The sequence below is a fragment of the Ixodes scapularis genome, unplaced genomic scaffold (assembly GCF_016920785.2).
Source record: "Ixodes scapularis isolate PalLabHiFi unplaced genomic scaffold, ASM1692078v2 PGA_scaffold8__174_contigs__length_109621045, whole genome shotgun sequence".
NCBI classification, from domain to species: Eukaryota; Metazoa; Arthropoda; class Arachnida; order Ixodida; family Ixodidae; genus Ixodes; species Ixodes scapularis.
The window spans coordinates 99,185,371-99,204,625 of NW_024609883.1; the positions used below are offsets into that span (position 1 = coordinate 99,185,371).

General features: G+C 44.6%; 1 protein-coding gene across 1 annotated transcript; it reads left to right on the forward strand.

Annotated features, from left to right (window-relative positions):
- The first annotated feature begins 7,876 nt into the window (after nucleotides 1-7,876).
- On the forward strand, nucleotides 7,877-16,821 carry LOC8050804. Its single transcript, XM_040223723.3, has 4 exons — nucleotides 7,877-7,929; nucleotides 8,388-8,515; nucleotides 12,868-13,050; nucleotides 16,313-16,821. The coding sequence occupies exons 1-4, from the start codon at nucleotides 7,887-7,889 to the stop codon at nucleotides 16,613-16,615; spliced, it is 657 nt and encodes a 218-aa protein (XP_040079657.2). The 5' UTR covers nucleotides 7,877-7,886; the 3' UTR covers nucleotides 16,616-16,821.
- Nucleotides 16,822-19,255: the final 2,434 nt, after the last annotated feature.

The window sequence follows — 19,255 nt, forward strand, 5'->3', positions numbered from 1 at the left end:
GATGTCCTGATAAAACGTATCAGTGAATCGAGGATTTGCTTTCTGTGTTGTGTCTTTCCTTTTGGGTGGGTCCAGGCTTCTAAATTCCTTGGTTTCGCCTCACTCGTTAGCGAGGCCCATGCGTCTTGTCTGAATTTCTCTAGACTCTTGCAGACCCATAGCATGTGTGTTGTTGTCAGCAACCCTCCTGTGATGCATTTCTTGCACACAGGGTCGATGTCTTCATTTCCTTCTTCCTCTTTTTGTAAATGTTGCTTTTCTTGCCGGTGTTAAGGCTGTACCGGTCCTGATTCTTCGTAATCGTACATTCTCCCACCTCGTGTACCCTTGCGGGTACGCGGGAGTTCAACTTAGAAGACCGCGCCATTCGCAGGCCGGCAGAATCGCTTCCGCGGACCGGATCTTGCCCGCAGGCCGGGTTTGGAGACTCCGGGTCTAAACGGTAAAGCAACTTGTTATGTCACTATCACTCAAAAAACGTACGTTTAATTTTTTCTTTTTATAAACTAGACAATTAACCATTGCGACGTGAAATAGTTAGGTGACTTTCGAGCTTATATTTATTCATTCATTAGTTTTATTAATCATGCGTCATATTTGTTAAGTTCCCGTTTGCGACTTTTAGGTATGTTTTTGCGTATGGCCCGTCATATAAAAAATCCGTCATGTTTTTTTTTTCTTTCAGATTTTACATGTCCATTGGGGGTTTTGAAGCTGGAATTCTGCTCTGTAGTCTGGAATTGTCTGGGAGTGGGGGAGGGGGGTTTAGCTCTGAGAGCCCAGAAGGTGTGAGGAGAAAACATAGGCACGCGTTATGTACGACCGTCATTGCGGCCGCCGGTTCTTCTTTAGCTGCGAGTCAATGTTGCTTAGGCCAAATTTGCAAGCAGTGATAGCTCGCCGGAGTTTTCGAGATATTATTTTTTGTATAAAACTGTACAAAGCAGAATACGTTGCCAGACACTTGTTTTTATGCTTTCTCCACATGTCCCATGCGTGAACTGTCGTCACCACAACGCGTTCTACGTGCAAGACATGTGTTTATTTTCCCGCATTTTAAGAATTCAGAACAATTTCAGCCTACTCTGTGCAGTGGTTGACATTTTTGGGAGTTAGCGAGATTTTAAAAATGCACACTTTTACTAACACCAGTGTTCTGTTTTTTACTTTTGCTTTTATTTTGTGTGTGCGTTTTCATAAAAATGTATGCATGCGTACGCATGTGTTCCAGTACTCGGCTGCGTCTGGACATAAGAAAAAATATATAAAAAAGGCGCCCATTATTCAGCGAAACGGACGTGCCAACTTCCCTCTGAACATCTGTGCTAACTTTTCTGGCAAACTGAGTTAAGCCTAGATGTTTGGTAAGCTTTCTTAAGTACAAGGCTAACTAATCGGCCAAATAAAAAAAAAGACCAATAAAAAAAGGAAAATGAAAAACAAATGTTGGATTTATCTGAGTCTAAAATGCGACACTCAGATAAATGCGACACTTGATGGTTGTCTCAACAGTTTCACGGAATGTCTGCAATACCGCCTGTTTTTGTTATGGTGGCTTGGAGTCTAGGAGAGCAACTGAGGATGGTTGTTGTTGTAAGCGTTGAACTTCAGCTAAGGATGGGATCGGCCAAGTATCGTAATGCTAATGAAAACGGGATATGTTAGTCGTTTCTCTCAGCACCGTAGTGTTTTTTCCGCGGGTCAAAGAAACAGATCTGCAACAACTTAATTTGAGAAGATCGTTCCTTCTTCCAAGGCCCAGAGGAAGAAGGTGGTGGTGATATGCATGGTTAAAAATAAAGCGAGCGCGCCGGTGAGTTGGTTCAATGCTGACATAGTAACTCAGAAAAGGGGGGGGGGGGGGGGGGGCATAAATCTCCTAACACAGCTATGTGTGGCGCTTTGCGTGGTTCCTCCCGTTTTTCCCCCGCTCCTGTGTTACCATCGTAGTGATATTTCTTTGTGATCATCTGTATGCGGGTGTACGTGCCCCTTATGGAGAAAGAATGTTGTAAGATGCTTCTATTGCTGCTTTCGGGAGATGTAGAGCAAAACCCCGGACCAACGACTGTTAAAGAATCACTTGAAAAATTGTTGCAAGGACAAGCTGTCATAACTAGAGAGATTAAGGACGTTAAAGAAAATCAGGTTCGACTGGAAGATAAATTTGAAAAACTTTCTGAAAGAATACAACGGTTGGAACATGACTTCCAGGCCGTGAAAGTCTGCGACGAAGTTTTTTATAGCTTACAGAACACCGTGAAAGAAATTCAAGGAAAGTTAGTTGATCTGGAAGATAGGGGCCGCAAGAATAATCTTCTTGTATTCCTTGTATTCAGTATCCCTGAAACGATAAACGAGACAGAAAGAGACATAAAAGATAAGGTTATCAAGAACCTGTTTTTCGAACCGTTAGGGGTAAGAGTGCAGTCTGTTGAACGAATTCATAGGCTTGGGGCTAAACGTGGAAACAACACTAGGCCGGTTATCATGAAACTATATGATTATAACGAAAAAAATGGAGGTCTTACGGAACTGTTACAAGCTAAAAGGGTCAAACATCTCTGTATCGAACGACTATTCGAAAGAAACGCTAGGAATACGAAAACGTCTATGGGCAAGCGCGAAGGCGGATAAAGACAGCGGTTCGAAAGTCAAGCTACTCAATGATAAGATACAAATCGATGATGGATTGTACCGCTGGGACGCTGAAAACAACTGTCGCTCCCAGGTTTCAAGAACGCGAGACAAACGACCTGCATGACAGCTTAGTCGATCTGCCAATCGTGACTTCCTGTTGATAAACTTGAACGCTCGTAGTTTAGTAAATAAAGTTGACAAACATGAACATGTTTTGTTATCATATAGCCCTGATGTTGTTGTCATCACCGAGACTTGTCTACATGGTGATATTGATGATAATGAGATTTCTCCATTGAATTATAAAGTACACCAAAGAGACCGAGGGTCACGTGGCGGTGGTGTGGCGATCCTAGTCAAGTCTCACGTTGAGTGTAGCCCTCTGCTCAATCAAATTCCAGACCACGAAAGTCTGTTTCGTCAAATTAAATGGCCCAGTACACTGATCACTGTCGGTGCTGTATATCGTCCACCAGGTACGCCTATATCATTTATGGAAAAGTTGTATGATTACATGGAAGCTATTATTAAACATAACTCACATGTTGCAATAGCAGGCGACTTCAACCTGCCGGGCATCTGTTGGGAAAAACTTGCACCAGGTACTAGCGATACCAAAGACTCTGAAATTATTCTCGATCTCGCTTTTAATTTTGATTTTACGCAAGTTGTCAATCGGAGTACCAGACACGGCAGATCTGCTGACACAAGTCTGGATTTGGTATTTTTGAGTAGCGACCTATGAGATTATGACGTCTCAGTGTACGAAGGGCTATCTGATCATGATTTAGTTAGCGTGACTTGTCATTTGAATTCAGATAGACCATCAAGAGAACGTACGGGAAAGTTCGTAAGAAACTTTAAGATGGCAAGTGACGTTGACATTTTAGACTACCTTGAGATGGCTTTGTATGAGTTCGAGCGCCTCAGGCCGGTAGATGAAATGTGGGAGGACTTTAAGCGAATATTTAACTATTGCATTAAACGTTATATTCCCCTGAGGCTAATTAAAAAGAAGCAAAACCCATGGATCACCAGGAAAATTTTGCATCTAAAAAGGCAGATAAAGCGACAGCGTAAAAAGAAGTTCGTTAATGAGCAAGCAATTTCGTGTTTATCTGATAAATTAAAGGATAGTCTACGTGCATCAAAACAAAAATATTTTACTGTCACTATGCGAAATGTCATGAAGTCGGACCCCGAGCAATTTTGGCATTATCTCTCTCCTACAAAAAAGCCCATATCAAATCTTGAAGTTGACGGTGAGGTTGTTAATAATCCAGAGGTTATGGCCAATGTATTCAACACTTTCTTTCAGTCCGTGTTCTCAAGTAACGTGCCCAAATTTCCTGGTCACGATGTGAGAGGCGGCGTTGGATGCAACGGACATATAATGACAGATATTTCTATTTCAGAAGGGAGGCATTTTTTCTCTTTTGTTGCAACTTAGAGTGCATAAGTCTGGGGGACCCGATAACATTCCAAACGCATTCTTAAAACGGTACGCTGAGTGGGTTTCAAAATATCTAACGCTTATCTTTAAAGATTCGTTATCGCAAAGTTCCGTTCCCTCCGACTGGCGATTCGCTAAAGTCGTGCCTATTTTGAAAGCTGGCAACAAATTATCCCCAACCAATTATAGGCCAATATCACTGACGAGTACCAGCTGTAAAATAATGAAACACATTGTCTCAAAGTTATTATACGACCACTTAGAACACAATAACCTTCTCTATACAAACCAACACGCCTTTAGACAAAAACTTTCAACGGTTATCCAGTTAAGTGAATGCATTCACGACTTTTGAAAATCTATTGATGCCGGGGGACAAACTGACGCAATATTTCCAGATATGTCGAAGGCTTTTGACCGAGTCCAGCATAAACACTTTACAAAAAAACTTCAATTAATTGGAGTCAGCTCGGAATTGGCTAATTGGATAAGTGCATACCTCAAGGAAAGAAGACAATTCGTTGAAATAAATAGCACGGCATCTAGCGTTTTACCAGTATCATCGGGAGTACCACAAGGCTCCGTTTTGGGTCCAGTTTTATTTTTAATATATATTAATGACATTACGCAAGCCATTGATGACTCTATTATGGTACGATTATTTGCCGATGATTGTCTTTTTTACACAGATATCAAAACTAGCGAGGATCAAGCTAATCCGGACAGCGCTCTACAGAAAGTTGGGTCATGATGTCAAGAATGGGGGATGGTAATTAATGTTGACAAAACTGTACTTCTAAGGATATCAAATAAGAAAAATATTCTACCTTATGTATACACAGTTAACGGGTCTCCTTTAAGAGAAGTGAATAGCTATAAATATTTGGGTGTAACTATCGAAAATAACTTAAAATGGGGAAGCCACCATCTGCTGTTCTGCTAAGCGTACATTAGGATACTTGAAAAGAAATTTTAGATATGCGACTATGAGTGCCAAGCTGATGGTCCATAAAACAGTCATGCGACCAGTATTAGAGTACGCAAATGTAATATGGGATCCCCATAAAAAAATCACATTTAGAAATTAGAGAACGTACAAAGACTTTCAGCTCGGTATATACCCTCCAGATATAGACGAACCGACTCTGTCGCTGGCATGTTAAAACAGCTTGACCTTATACCCCTTTCTGAGCGGCGCAGGAATACTAGACTAAAGTATATTTTTATGATGTATCATGGTTGTTTCAACATTGACTATACCCTGTATTTGAAACCCCGTATAACTCGCATTCTAAGAAATAGCCATTCAAAAATGATCCAGCTTTTCAAAGTAGAGTTAATGTATTTCACTGTTCTTTCTTTCCCAAAACAATAGATGAATGGAACCTTCTACCGCAGGAAGTTGTAAACTCAAGTTCCCCTACAGAGTTTTAAAATAATTTGAAGCGCATGCAGAACTAGTTTGTTCATTGTTACTGTTGAGTGGTGCCTGCCGTTAGCTAGCTTAATAATGTTGTCTTCGTAATATGATTACAAATTTTACTTGTTGATGCGGTGTTTTTCGTTTTCCTGCTGCTGTTTAGTTCCGCCCATTTTTACACTCTCCTGTAATGTATGCGGTGCTCTGGTTTTGCTGCTGTTGTTTATTACTGTACATTTTTTTACCCTCTCCTGTAATGACCCCAAGAGGGGTTAACAGTATCTTGAAATAAATAAATAAACAAAAAAAAAATAAATAAAAAATGACGTCAAAGCTGATTGCCAATTATCTGTGAGTCTGTCGCCTGATCGTGTGTCCTTCCTGTAATCTTAGTACACTTTAAAAAAACTGCAGCTGATTTTTCAGCAATATCAAGTGAAACATGACCTGCAAGCTCAAAGTCATGTCGTGTTTGTGAAGCCCGTGCAGCAGTCCCTGACGCCATAAGAAATTCCGGGCATAGCTCATGATGCTCACCCTCCCTACTTCTTGATTCGTTCATCGTCGTTGTTATCATTTAAGACGCCGCACCTTCATTGGCTGCCCAATAATATGAACGGGACTTCCCTGCGTCTCCTAAGAAGTCATCGACTCTAATATTGATTCAAACTACTCGGCCTTGTACATGTCAGTCAAGAAAAGTAATCGTTTACAATTACAATTGCTCTTGGTTAAAACGTATTCAATAAGATAACTCAATATCTTGAAATAAAAGCAGTTGGGCGTTACTTGAAAAATAAAACTTGAGATTTCTCACACTTTAAGAACGGAATTTTCGCACCTTCCATTATTTAATTAGAACCATGTAAATATGAGTTGCTTATCTTTTGGTAAACCATCTTCCTGTGTGAGACTTGATTAAGGGATCTCTCGGTAGAAAATGTGCAGATACCGAGAGCGCAATTAGAAAGGGTACGAGCACTTCCCAAAGTAATTTGGGGTACTCTTGTGATTATATTTTAATAAATGTAATAAAATGATTGCAAAATTTCTTCAAAAAGTAATCAATTACAAGAAATGTGATCGCTCGTGATGACTACTGCGCAGGTCTGAAAACTCCCGCAGGAAAGACTGGTCATGCAGTGTTTGCAGCTCTGGCGATAGTGATGACGCCAGGGCCAAACACGAGGGAACATTTGACCCTGAGCTAGTCCTACAATTCTTCTCTCGCAAATAAATTTTTATCGGTTTTTATTTTCCCTAAAGGAAGAAAAATATTACCAAGAAATGATGCACTTTAGAAACACGAATAGATTCCGGCATAAAGGAACGCCAAAGACCAAATAACAAAGCAAAAAGTGGTATTGTAATAGGACACATCCTGCTTTCAATAAACCCTCAGTCGACATAAAATTAAAAAAAGACACGTTCGAGCTTTTGATATGATTTCTACCAGTTGCGATAGTCACTGCCACCTTAAAAAACGCGGGGCCTTGCTTATAATGATCACAATTTTTTTATTTGTGGTTAGTTACTCGGTATTACCATCGACCGACGCCGCGATCTCGTTTACATCTAACCGTTAATAAGAGGCTCAAGACCCACCCTGCCTTGTATTTCTCAAACTGGGAGTGACTATTGCTATAAATATCAGGATGGACACGAGGCTTTATCCGGGATATCTCATTTCGAAATGAGGTTTCGCAGATGCCGTGCGAGATTCCGACTGGTGGTCCAAGATTTGAGCGAACATTGACCTGGATTCCTTATGGCCGAATGGCCACAGAGACCAATGTAACTTGGATATCTGGTGACAGACTACTCCGTTTGCAAGAATCACTTTACAGGTCAAGTAACTAGAGAAGCGACCTCCAAAAGCGCCGGGCTTGTTTTTCAAGTTCCACCCCGCGCAGACTCTGATAAGCAATCTGACGTTGCCCCCCAAACAAAATGGTCTCCTCTTCTTAATGTTCTTAATTTTGTTATTGAGAAAGGGAAAGCTCAAGCTAATATAAACCAACCGCTGGTTGGTATACTTGGATATCTCGCTGTGCGGCTGACGATTGTCACGCGAATTTCTCCGTCCGCGCAGCAAGGACTCTGTGAGCATCCAGTTTTCGAAAATCTTCTTGGTCTTGACATTTCAAAGTAGGTACTCATCTTTGCTTTTATGAATTGCTTCCATTAAGGCATTTTAACTTTCTTTGCATGGTATCTGCCTTCGTGGCAAAACAGAAACGGGACGACACTTTTAGAAACACATAACTGTGTGCCACGTTTACGTGTGTATTTTCCATAGTTACATTGTACAAAAATATCGGTGGGTGAGTTTTTTTAATACTCTATTTTGTCCTCAGGTCATCAAGCCCAGAAATGCTTTGGTGCGGGTTCCTATTTCTTGGAGCGCTGAGCTATGGTAAGAAAACCAATTTTGTTCAACTTTCGCATATATAAAAAAACAAAAAGACGACTATTCTGCTAACCCAATCTCGCGCGATCCACACACCGAGTGTCAAGCGTTTTCAAAAGACTCGGCGTACTCAAAAGTCATAAAAAAGATCGAGGGACGGAGAATGGGAAGAAGCACGTCACTTCCGCTGTAAGCATAAATTAAGGCTTATGACGTGCCTTTCTGGGCAATTATGGAATTTTATAACTCGAAGCTACATAAAGCGGTCCGTCCTTTTATTTGGAGAAGCTCCATCTTAAACGCGCCCCCATCGGGTTCGAACAATTAAGAGCAACAACGAGAACTTTATTTTCTCCACATCTGACACATTTAAACATTTGGTGTGCCAGCTTACGTAAACGCCAGAGGCGAAAGACTCTCATAGCCGCGGGTTTAACATATTCTGCAACTTTCATTGTTTTTAGCGCACGCAGCCACGGTCAACGAGGCAAACAACTTTGTGGACACCGTTCTCAACGAGAAACTCCGACTCGCCGTCAGGCTCTCGAGGTCCCTGTTCCCTTTCGCCCATATCCCTGTCTTCAGTTTTGTGGTAAGACATTTCCGAAGTCCCTACGTGATCATTCAAGCCGCGGTGCCACTGCTAAGTCCATCATACGAAAGACATTGCGGGGACACCGCATGAGTCATGCTTCTTCCCCGTATGACGGCCTTGTCAGGCTGGTCGTGAGAACTCATTGCAGACATGTTCGAAGCTTACATATGTATGTAGTTAAACATGGATCGAACATATCTGAGGCATCACGTCTGCAGCGAATGTACGATGTATGGGCGATACGACTACGCCTTTGCAGTTAGCACGCTACCGAAAGATATGTACCAATCAAACTTTCTAAGGGCGCCCGCATCGTTCTTTTACTGCTCAATGACTGCACTTTTTTGTGTGTGTGTGTCGCACTACGAGATAGTTTTGCCTTTCATCCCTCATCTCTCGACAATTATTGTAGAAGGGAAAGCCACTGGCCAGCTGACGGTGATTTTGTCTTCACGTCAGCCGTAGGCAAGAAGTGGTACTTTTCTCTTGATGCGTTAGCATTAGAATGCTGGTTTTGACGAAAACCTGCCGGTGTCTTTCGTTTGTCAGTTGTCGCGTGTGTGACGCTCACATTGGTCCGAAGCGCTGACGTGAGCACGCGTCAACCTCTCCCTCTCTTCTCGGCGCTGACAAACTGACAGACACCGCCGGGTTTTTGTCAAAACTAAAGTCCTTTGATACTTCTTTTATAAGTGTAGTAGGCCCGAGTCGAGGGGTGTACTCAGGGTTTATTCCAATACAGCAGGTCAGAGGGACATGACCAGCTGTCAAGATTCCAGCTCGCCAAAGAACGGAATGCACCCCTCGACTCGGGCCTACTACACCGCCGAAAAGAAAAGCTGGAACCTTTATCAGATAAGCTTTCAAACTTGTCTCGACGTCGCTAAGGTCACTACCAACGGGGACAAGAGAAACTCATTGATCACTTCAATTGGTCCTGAGACATTCAAGCTGCTCTACTTCCTAATCCCGTCCTCGTCGCCAGTGTAGTAGGCCCGAGTCGAGGGGTGTACTGAGGGTTTATTCCAATGCAGCAGGTCGGAGGAACATGACCAGCTGCCAAGATTCCAGCTCGCCGAAGAACAGAATGCACCCCTCGACTCGGGCCACCGAGAAGGAGAGCTGGAACCTTTATCACATAAAGTTTCAAGCTTGTCTCGACGTCGCTAAGGTCACTGCCGACGCGGACAAGAGAAAATTATTGATCGCTTCAATTAGTCCCGAGACATTCAAGTTGCTCTACTCCCTAATCCCATCCTCGTCGCCAGTCTAGTAGGCCCGAGTCGAGGGGTGCACAGAGGGTTTATTCCAGTGCAGCAGGTCAGAGGGACATGACCAGCTGCCAAGATTCCAGCTCGCCGAAGAACGGAATGCACTCCTCGACTCGGGCCACCAAGAAGGAGAGCTGGAACCTTTATCACATAAGGTTTCAAGCTTGTCTCGACGTCGCTAAGGTCACTGCCGACGCGGACAAGAGAAAATTATTAATCGCTTCAATTAGTCCCGAGACATTCAAGTTGCTCTACTTCCTAATCCCATCCTCGTCGCCAGTGTAGTTGGCCCGAGTCGAGGGGTGTACTGAGGGTTTATTCCAGTGAAGCAGGTCAGAGGGACATTACCAGCTGCCAAGATTCCCGCTCGCCGAAGAACGGAATGCACGAGCTCCCGTGTCTTGAGCTCGTGGTGACTGCCAAAGACGATGGTCTTTTGCTGTCACCACGATAAGTAACGACAACCAGTACAAATGACAAAGCACATTCCGCTGGGACAGAATTGCGGCATTCAGTTCAAACCTTTGTTGTGCGCTGCCATTCGCTTCCTAAGACCTGCACCGTCACTCAGTCGGTGCTTCAAAGAATGTCGCTACTTGTAGTAAGCTCCTATCTAGGCACTTTAGTTAAAACGAGTCCTTTCGTTTTCCACAAAGTCACGCGCACAGCTGGTGCCGAGCCAGAGAGGAGGAGTCTTCGTGCAACACCTCCTAGATAACATAGCCGCAGTGCTGAATGAGATATGGCTTAATGAATGAACGAATGAATGTTTATTTATTTCCGGAGTCAACCGTAATGGAGACAGGGACTAAAGGCGTGAAGCCTGACAAGGTCTCTGTCCCCAGTGCAGCGCTTTCCAGCAGCACACAGTTTCCAAAGTTAACGCTTAGTAGTAAACGAAATATTCATTTTAAGATTATACCAGAAAAACAGCTAGTTATTACATACAGATTCAGATAATATGCGTTTACCACTGCCTACCATGAATGTCCTGAGATCCCTTTAAAATTTACTAAAAGTGTTATAAGAATCTATGTGGTCCAATTGTTATTGAGAGCTTTACTGACTTGATTTTCCATTTTTTTTTGTTCCATAATTTGTACGGGTGTGAGGTTGCCGCTTAAGTGCATGTCGAAGAGGGTATGCATGCATTACATCACTTATATCCGTCACATATAGTTTTTGCCTGTGAATCAGTTGTAATAACTTAAAGTCATAAATCTGATTGGCCCTGAGAATCCCATTTTTTTTAAAGTGGTGCAGTGTGCAGGTCTTGTAATTTACCGTTATCATTTTCGAATAGGCGCAATATTTTTTTCTGCAGTGTGAGTACGCGTCACCGTTCGCCTTCCAGTCACGTTTGAGCCGAGTGTTGACGCAATCGTCGTGTCCAATCTGTACCCAGCGTTGGCCTTCTCTGATGACGTCATCTCATTTAGCACTACGGCTTTGTTATCTATGAAGTGTGGCGCCGCGGCGCGGTGGAATGCGGGCGTGCTCAGTTGCCGCTCTGTTGTCGACGATTCTTCTTCCCTCAGGGTTTCCGTAGTAGCGGTTCTTGGGCAGTGATGTGTGAGTGGAGTTAGAATTTCGATGGGCGCGGTGTATTCTACGGGTGATATGAATGCGGTTCCTTCCACGACTGGCATGCACGCATCATGGGGGGGGTGGGGGGGGGGGTGCCCATATACCCCCCCCCCCCCCCCCCCCCCCCGAAACTAACTCCTGGCTACGTGCCTCACGACTGGTATGGATCTGGTTATTTCCATGAGGGATATGGATGACCGTATCCTGGCGCGTCGATGTCCGCTGACAGGCACAGTACAAAAGAAGGGGTTCAAAATAGAAAGATGTTTGCAATACTCAAGCAAGTAAATTGTTGTGTGTATATTCATACAGCCGGAAGTTAGTCTGCCTCAGTAGGCGTCTGGTGTCTCAGCTGTAGATGAGCAATCTAGCCAGTGCGGTGCAACCACTAGCCTGGGGTCTTTAACGTGCACAACGCAGTAACGATACAGTAGTGAATGCCGAATTAGAGCGCAGCTCTTGAGGAAGAGGGCGAAGGGTACGGAGGGGGGGGGGGGGGGGGAAGTAGGGAGGTAAATTTATCAGAAAATTATTGGACAATTCACACTAAATTTGGCCAGAAAAATTCCCCGCTAAATTTAGCGGAAAAAGTTGTCCGTTAAAGTTTGCGGAAGAATTTCCCCGCTAAATTTGCCAGAAAAATTTCCACGCTAAATTTAGCGAACGAATTGGCGGATTAATTTCCCCGCTAAATTTGACTAAATAAATTGCGGAGAAATTTCCCGTCTAAATTTAGGGAAAAGTTTCCCCGCAAAATTGATCTGGGAAATTTCCCTCTAAATTTAGGGGGGACATTTGCCCGCACACTCTAGAGGAAAAATTTCCGACAAATTTAGGCGCCGTGTGACGTGACAAGGATGACGCACACGTGACATCACTCAGGATCCTCATGACGTCACGTGTGACGTCAATATGCGAAGCGTTCCATAATGCGACGAGCGGTTACGCCGACGGCGACGGAAGCGACGGTCAAGCCGGAAACGGCCGCTTAGAGCTGCTCTCTAAAAAAGTTCAGGAAGATCCATTGGTGGAATCTTAGGGAAGCCGTTAGCATGACCCTTGCAAAACTCAAAACACGTCTTCCTTCGCGAAACGCTAACACTGGTCCCGTAACGAGGCCAAAAAGAGACAGAAAAAATAAAATAGAGGAAGCAAAAGAGAAAGCTAAAAGATAAAAGTGAAAGGATTAGTGAAGGGGGACGGGTGTCGGCGTTTCCAAGGTCACGCTAACGCACTCCCGAAGAATCAAGCAATGAATATTTCTGTATATTTTTACCGATGGCCTTTATTTGGAAGAGTTAATCTCCCAATCTGCGAAGCCGACCATGTATTTTTTTTAAACTTTCAATATACTGCAGTGAATTATATCTGTTGAGTTGCGAAATGTAATTAATAACAGTCAAAACTACATGTTCTCTCTCTCTCTCTCTCTCTCTTTTTTTTATTTTTTTACGGACCCGATATTGTGACTTATTTATTCTTTGAACGCAGGTTCCAAAGGACGCCACCACCGACCGCGATCTCGATGTCGAGATGACGGAGGGTCTGATTCGTGGCCTCGACACCGCGTTGCGACGGACGGGCGACTGTCAGTCGAGGGATGTCCAGGGTGGCTCTCCAAGCATCCTGTGCACCTTGGACTTCAGCGGAGTCAACACCACGTTCCTGGCCCTGGTAAGAACTGCCAAGCTGCTTGCCTACTGCCTGCTGGATTTTGAGGAATAACGATAGTCAAGATTAACAGTCAAAACGTGCAGCAAATAAGGAAACAAACTAAAAAAATGCGTATAAATAAAACAAAACGCCCGTTTTCTGTTTAACTAGTGTTGTAAATTTGATCAGTGGTAACAGCGAAGCTTGAGTGAAGAGAAAGAAAATACCGTATTCTTTTTTTTTTTTAATGAAATCAAGAATAATTCTGGCAGTTCAACATATATGCGGCTTGGGATTTTGCGCTAAGTGTGCGAAGTAGGAAAATTAGGTAAAGCTGCACCTACGTAGATCCCTGATACTTGAGCTCGGCGCCATACAAAATATTTCACAAACTACTTTTTTTGTGTTTAATTTCGAACAATGTAGCTCTGAAAGGAGAAGCAGCACAGGGGACTTTTCCCGCTAGATTTTTCCGCTAGATTTAGTGGAGAAATTTTTCCGCTAGATTTAGCGGGGAAATTTTTCCGCTACATTTAGCGGGGAATTTTTCCCGCTAGATTTAGCGGGGAAATTTTTCCGCTAGATTTTTCCGCTAAATCTAGCGGGGGAAATTTTTCCGCTAGATTTAGCGGGGAAATTTACCCATAATGCACCGCGCGGTTACACCGACGGCGACGGCGACGCCGACGCCGCTCAAGCCGGAAACGGGCCCCTAAGAGCTGCGCTCTAAAAAGCAATCAAAGAACGCAACACACCGAAGTCTTCCCCGGCGATGGGAGAAGCATGCTCCGAAACCAGGACCACTGTCACCGACCGGTGAAACTGCGGAGTGATATCTCGAATGCGCGCTGCTCGTTGCCCATGCAGCCCGGACTACGATTCAACCCAGGGAGTGCTCGAGAGCTGACGACCTGACATATCACTCCCGTGGAAAGCCAAAAAAAAAACAACATATTTTGCTGTTTCTGAGGCGATTATTGCGCTATTATGTCCCCTCTCCGCGAAAAATTAACATTTTCTCGCTACTCTTACTTGCTTTTATCATCTACATAGGAATTCACATTTTGTAATAACAGCGTTTGCAATCTCAACGAAATGCCGGGTTTCCATTGGTCACATGCCGTCCCGGCTGCCCTCACAATGTTCCTCCCGTCACCGGAGATAATTTCGAACTTTTATTGCCTTCTTATTGGGCAACTTGGCAGCGCATAGTTATGATTAATAGACTTGTAAGATGCTTAGAGCTCGCAGAGTGAGTTATCCCCATATTTAGGCGATCTCAGAAACATCTTCAGAACACTTATTTTTTTAGCAGTCTGGTTGATACACGCGTGGCGAAAATAAATATTACGCGAAAACAAAATATTTTTCAGAGCAGTATTGACGGCATGAGATTTATATTCAATACTGCGCGCAAAGACCTTCAAGGGGTTTTCACACAAAAAACGAATAGCGGGAAGCGTGCACTTTTACAGGAGAGTTTTGCCTACTTGTTACGCTACGTCCCGTTTTTTGACGGGAGGTACCCGGATGCGGCCTTGGAAGGCGTGAGTGACGAAACCACCGGGCGCAACCAATCACAGGGACAAGGGAAGTGGAGAATAGCGGGCCAAGCAGGCGCGAAGCTGCAAACAGGGGACCTTTAAACCGGATGAAGAAAGAGAGAAGCCAAGAGAGGCGACGTACGCGAAGAGTAGGCGGACAGAGACATTCTGAAGGGTTGGCCATGAGTGACGTGTCTCTGGCGACTGACTCGACGTCACGCGCACCTCTCACCTGGATGTGTCCGTCTTGCTCCGACAAAAATCATGACCAAACCGAAAAACAAAACGAAGCGCTCCCGCTTCCCGCTAAAAGCGCACACTTCCTGCTTTCCGCTTTTGGTCTGGAGACTCCTTTAAGGGTGAACGGGATATAGTCAAAAACTGAAGACCCGCGAGCAAAGCAGGCTCACCTCGGGAAGTTAAGGCAGGAAAAAGCAAACGCACAGATATGAAGAGCACAACTTCGTCTGCTTCTTCGCAGGGGTTGTGGTGACGTCAGAACGCCGAGCTCCTATTAGTTCTGAATGAAGGATAGTGGGTAGACCTCAAAGCAGCTTGCCTTTAGGTCTACCCACTATCCTTCCATCAAAGAATTTCAGAGCTGGGCTTTCTAATGTCACCAGAACCCCTGCGAAAGAAACAGACGAACTTGCCACTGGTTCGTTAAAGGACACAATTCTGGAGGCGCCCGCCCGCCACCCCTTTCCTACTCTGGTGGGGTTTTTGGCCAGAAAACATCGGGCCCCCTCGCGTGACAACGCACGATAACTCGCACTCTTCTGGTGTTATGAAACAATACTCCTCGGGAGGAAAGTCCGGGATAGCATCGACCAGTGCTCTTGAGGGAAAACGAATCGACTGCGTTCGTGTCAAAAGAAAGAAGTTTTAGTCATTTCCTCAACGTTGTACAGAATGGATTCGAGAACGATAGATCCCGTTCGCCAATGGCTACACATGGGGCAGTTTAGCACATCTAAAAACAGTCGTTACGTTTTCATGTAAAAACGAGCTGCCATGGCCCGACCAGTCGAAGTGAACGACGTCTCCAAAATCGGGAGGACGCAATCACATCAGCCATTAACCGATTAACTTCACCATTTGATGAGCCAAGAAACCTATAAGGTGTCTGCTTTAGTAAAATCTTGAGAAGCTCTACATTACGTTTACACTGCCGTCGTCACGGGCACAAATTACTGCCTGAAGGAATTTAAAAGTGATTTCGAAGTTAGACTCAATACTTTTCGAAAGTAATTGTAATGCAGTTGCTTTTGGCCTGCGGTAGTTCGTAATGTAATTTATTTACATTCGCGTATTTCTGAGAAAATTAATGACTTATGCAATTCAATTACTTTTGAAAAAGTAATTTTACCATCTCTGCCGTCGTGTTTTGACTGCGCATATTCACGTACGAAGGTCAGGAGACGCTGTAGCGTTATCTAAGGTAGTAAGCACGCGCTAGAGGCAGAACAACTGAAAGAGGTTGCAGCCATTCTTAACCTGTTAGTGACTGTAATAGTCTTGACAAACACCTTTCAGGCATGGTATAAAATTTTGTGAAGGCGGGGACAATCCTGGGGGATAACAGTAAGGCTAGAGCACGCGCCAAAGTGCGCTTGTGTAGAGAACCAACTTTTAAAGCGGATTTCAATACCGATGTACAAACGATAGTTTATATCTTGATGATTCTTGATGAGAATCTTGATGATTCGGATCTTGACGCCGTGTTTTTTTCATTTCAGACGACAGGCGACGACGTGCCGGGAGAGCTGAAACTTATCTGGGTTCACGTCGTCACGGTGGATTCGACCGCTCGTCTTGAGATCACGGGGTCTGAATCCCGCGTAGCTTCACTCCGAGCATTCGATATCCAGAACCTACAATTTACAACCACCAACAACCAGGATTTGCATCTGAACACCGATCGTTTGAGGCAGTTCAAGGAACGTGTTGAATTGAAGGTCAGGGAAACCTTGCAAGGTATCATGCAGAATGAGATGAAGGCTCTGCTCACCAGGTCCGTTGCCTCCGTCGCTTTTCCGTAAGCCAAGGATTTCACTCTCAGGCTCGCTAGCGAGTTTTAGAATACCGTATGCGATAAATAAGAGTAGTCACCGAGTGCCAATCCAAAACACGGCTTGGGCTTCACGCATGCGCCCGAAAAATAATGCTATTTCTCTGTGTACCCAATGCTTGTCCCTGTGACATTCTAAAATCCACTATTATTTGTTGGTGTATGCAACCGCCTCCAACACTTCGAAATCAATATGATTATTTTTTTTTTTTACGAGTTTCATTTACGTTGAGCAACAAATTTCGGTTTTTCGTGGTCCGGATGTTTTAGCTTTATGGTGGAAAATAAATATGTATTGGCAGTCATGACAATAAAATGTACCGAATGAAGGCTTCAAATTCGTTTTTTATCGTTTCGCTAATGCACAACTTTACTCTTTACTGTGCTAGTACTCTGAATCGAATACATGTTCTTCGGTGGTATCAGCATCATAGTATTATTCAGTTTCAGATGATACCCAATCAAGCAGGAAAAGGCATTCTTTCAGGTGTGCATATTTCGCCGAATTAAGTTGGTCGTCAGCGAAGGGATCTCAAGGAATCTTTGTCAAGGTTGTAATTCAAATATAAGGGGATGTTATGTTTCCAGAAAAAAATTATAACCATAAAGCTGTAAAGAAATCGTATAGATCAGTAAAAATAGTGAAAAACTAATTAGGTAGCTAGTTGTATCAAAGTTCAAACCGAGTCTAGTGGAGGCATTGCCTACTAATATTTCAAATAGTGTCAAAAAAAGACTTGAATTGTTTTTACGGAACTGTTGCAACAGATTATGACAGATCAAACTATGGCCTTTTTTCTTTTTTTCATAACTCACATATTTAAGAGATATCACAATAATGGGAAGACAAAGCTACGCATCGGACGTGTGTTCTAGTCTCCTCTATTTTCATTGAATATTTTGCTTACGTCGACTTTATATCAGCAAGTAGCTTCTCAACGTCGTTGGGAGGTCCCTATAGTCCCCTCCAGGGCCTTCTGACCCTTCGATCCGGTTTTTAAACCGGCGAGGTATGGACACCACGACCGCCCCTGCAACTGCCATGGATGAAACACCCGACCCGACCGCGCAGGATGACGCCGCAAGCCTGTCCGACTCGCTGATTGAAGACACTGAAGGTCCCTTTCAGGAAGTGACATGCAGAAAGAAGAGACGCTGCAGCAGCCAAAACTCTGGCTCCAGCGACGCGACCATCGTCACCCTCCCAGAGCCGACAGTTGGTTTGGTGGTTCTGTTCACGCCACTGGATCCAGACGTGAGCATCAACTCCATTGATTCGGTCCGCGTCTCTAATACCCTGGAGACGCTGGTGCCCTCATGCGTCATTGAGGCTCGATTCAACAGGCGAAAAAATCTTCTCGCGGTTGACACCCGGAATGGCCAGACAACGCGGGTGCTTCTCGGCTTGACCACGCTTTGCGGCATAAAAGTTCGAGCCTTTGAGCCCCGTGGAAAAGTTTCCAGTGTAGGCATCGTGCGCAACGTTGACATCGCTCTCTCAGACACCGAGATCGTCGGAGCGCTACGGTCAAGTGTAAGCATCCGTTGTGTTCGTCGGCTTGGAAAATCAAGCACAGTTCGCATTGAGTTTGCATCTGCCACACTTCCCCAACACATTTACGTTGGCTTGGTCCGGCACGAAGTCGACCTGTACGTTAACAACCCTCTGCAATGCCACCGATGCAGGCTCTTCTGTCACGTTGCGGCTGGCTGCAAGAGGAAGTTGACTTGCCTCCGTTGTGCGCAGCTCCACGCAACTGCGCAGTGTGACGCCTCTGACCTCCACTGCGTAAACTGCAACAAGTCGCATGAAGCAACGTCTCACATATGCCCGTTCTGGCAAGCCGAGCGCACCGTGTGCCGCTATCGCTGCGAGAACAACGTGCCGATTGCGCAAGCACGAGCAGCATTTGACAAGCCTACTGATGCGCAGGCTGTGCCGGAAGCACAAGCTGCACCAGAAGTCGTCGGCTCTTCCCCGGAACACCCACAGAGGCGAAGACATTCGCGACGACGCCAGGTGCAACAAAATTGCGCTGATAAGTCGACCTCTTCACCTCTCCCCGAGACATCAAGTGCCGTAAACATCGATCCAGGTACCACGTCGGTCCGCATGTCATCTGTCAACGAAAACGAGAAACGAAGCTTCAAAGACGTACTGTGCAGCAGCTCTAGAACGTCGGCTCCTCAAGTGCAAATGCGGCCTACACCGAAGCCTGCACACGAACTCCCAGACACCGCACCGACAATCGCAGATTCACGTCCGCCTCAAATTTTCTCCGGCTCCTCTTCGTTCTCTAGCATCGTTCGCCAGATATTCATTGCAGTACGAGAATTTTTACCATTCATAAAGTACTCATGGGCCGACAAGTTACTGCATTTCATTGGACTGATAGAACCTTTAATCGAAAGCTTCCTGCGATGAAGGTCCTTATCATGCTTAGCATTATCATAATGGCAGTCTGTCCCTCTATTTTACAATGGAATGCCCGCAGCATCGCCTCTAAACTACCTGAGTTGCAATATTATCTTGCCTCTATGCCAGTGCCTATACTTGCAATCTCGGAAGGCCGGCTCCCACCTGCATCTCGAATTCAGCCATATGTTCATT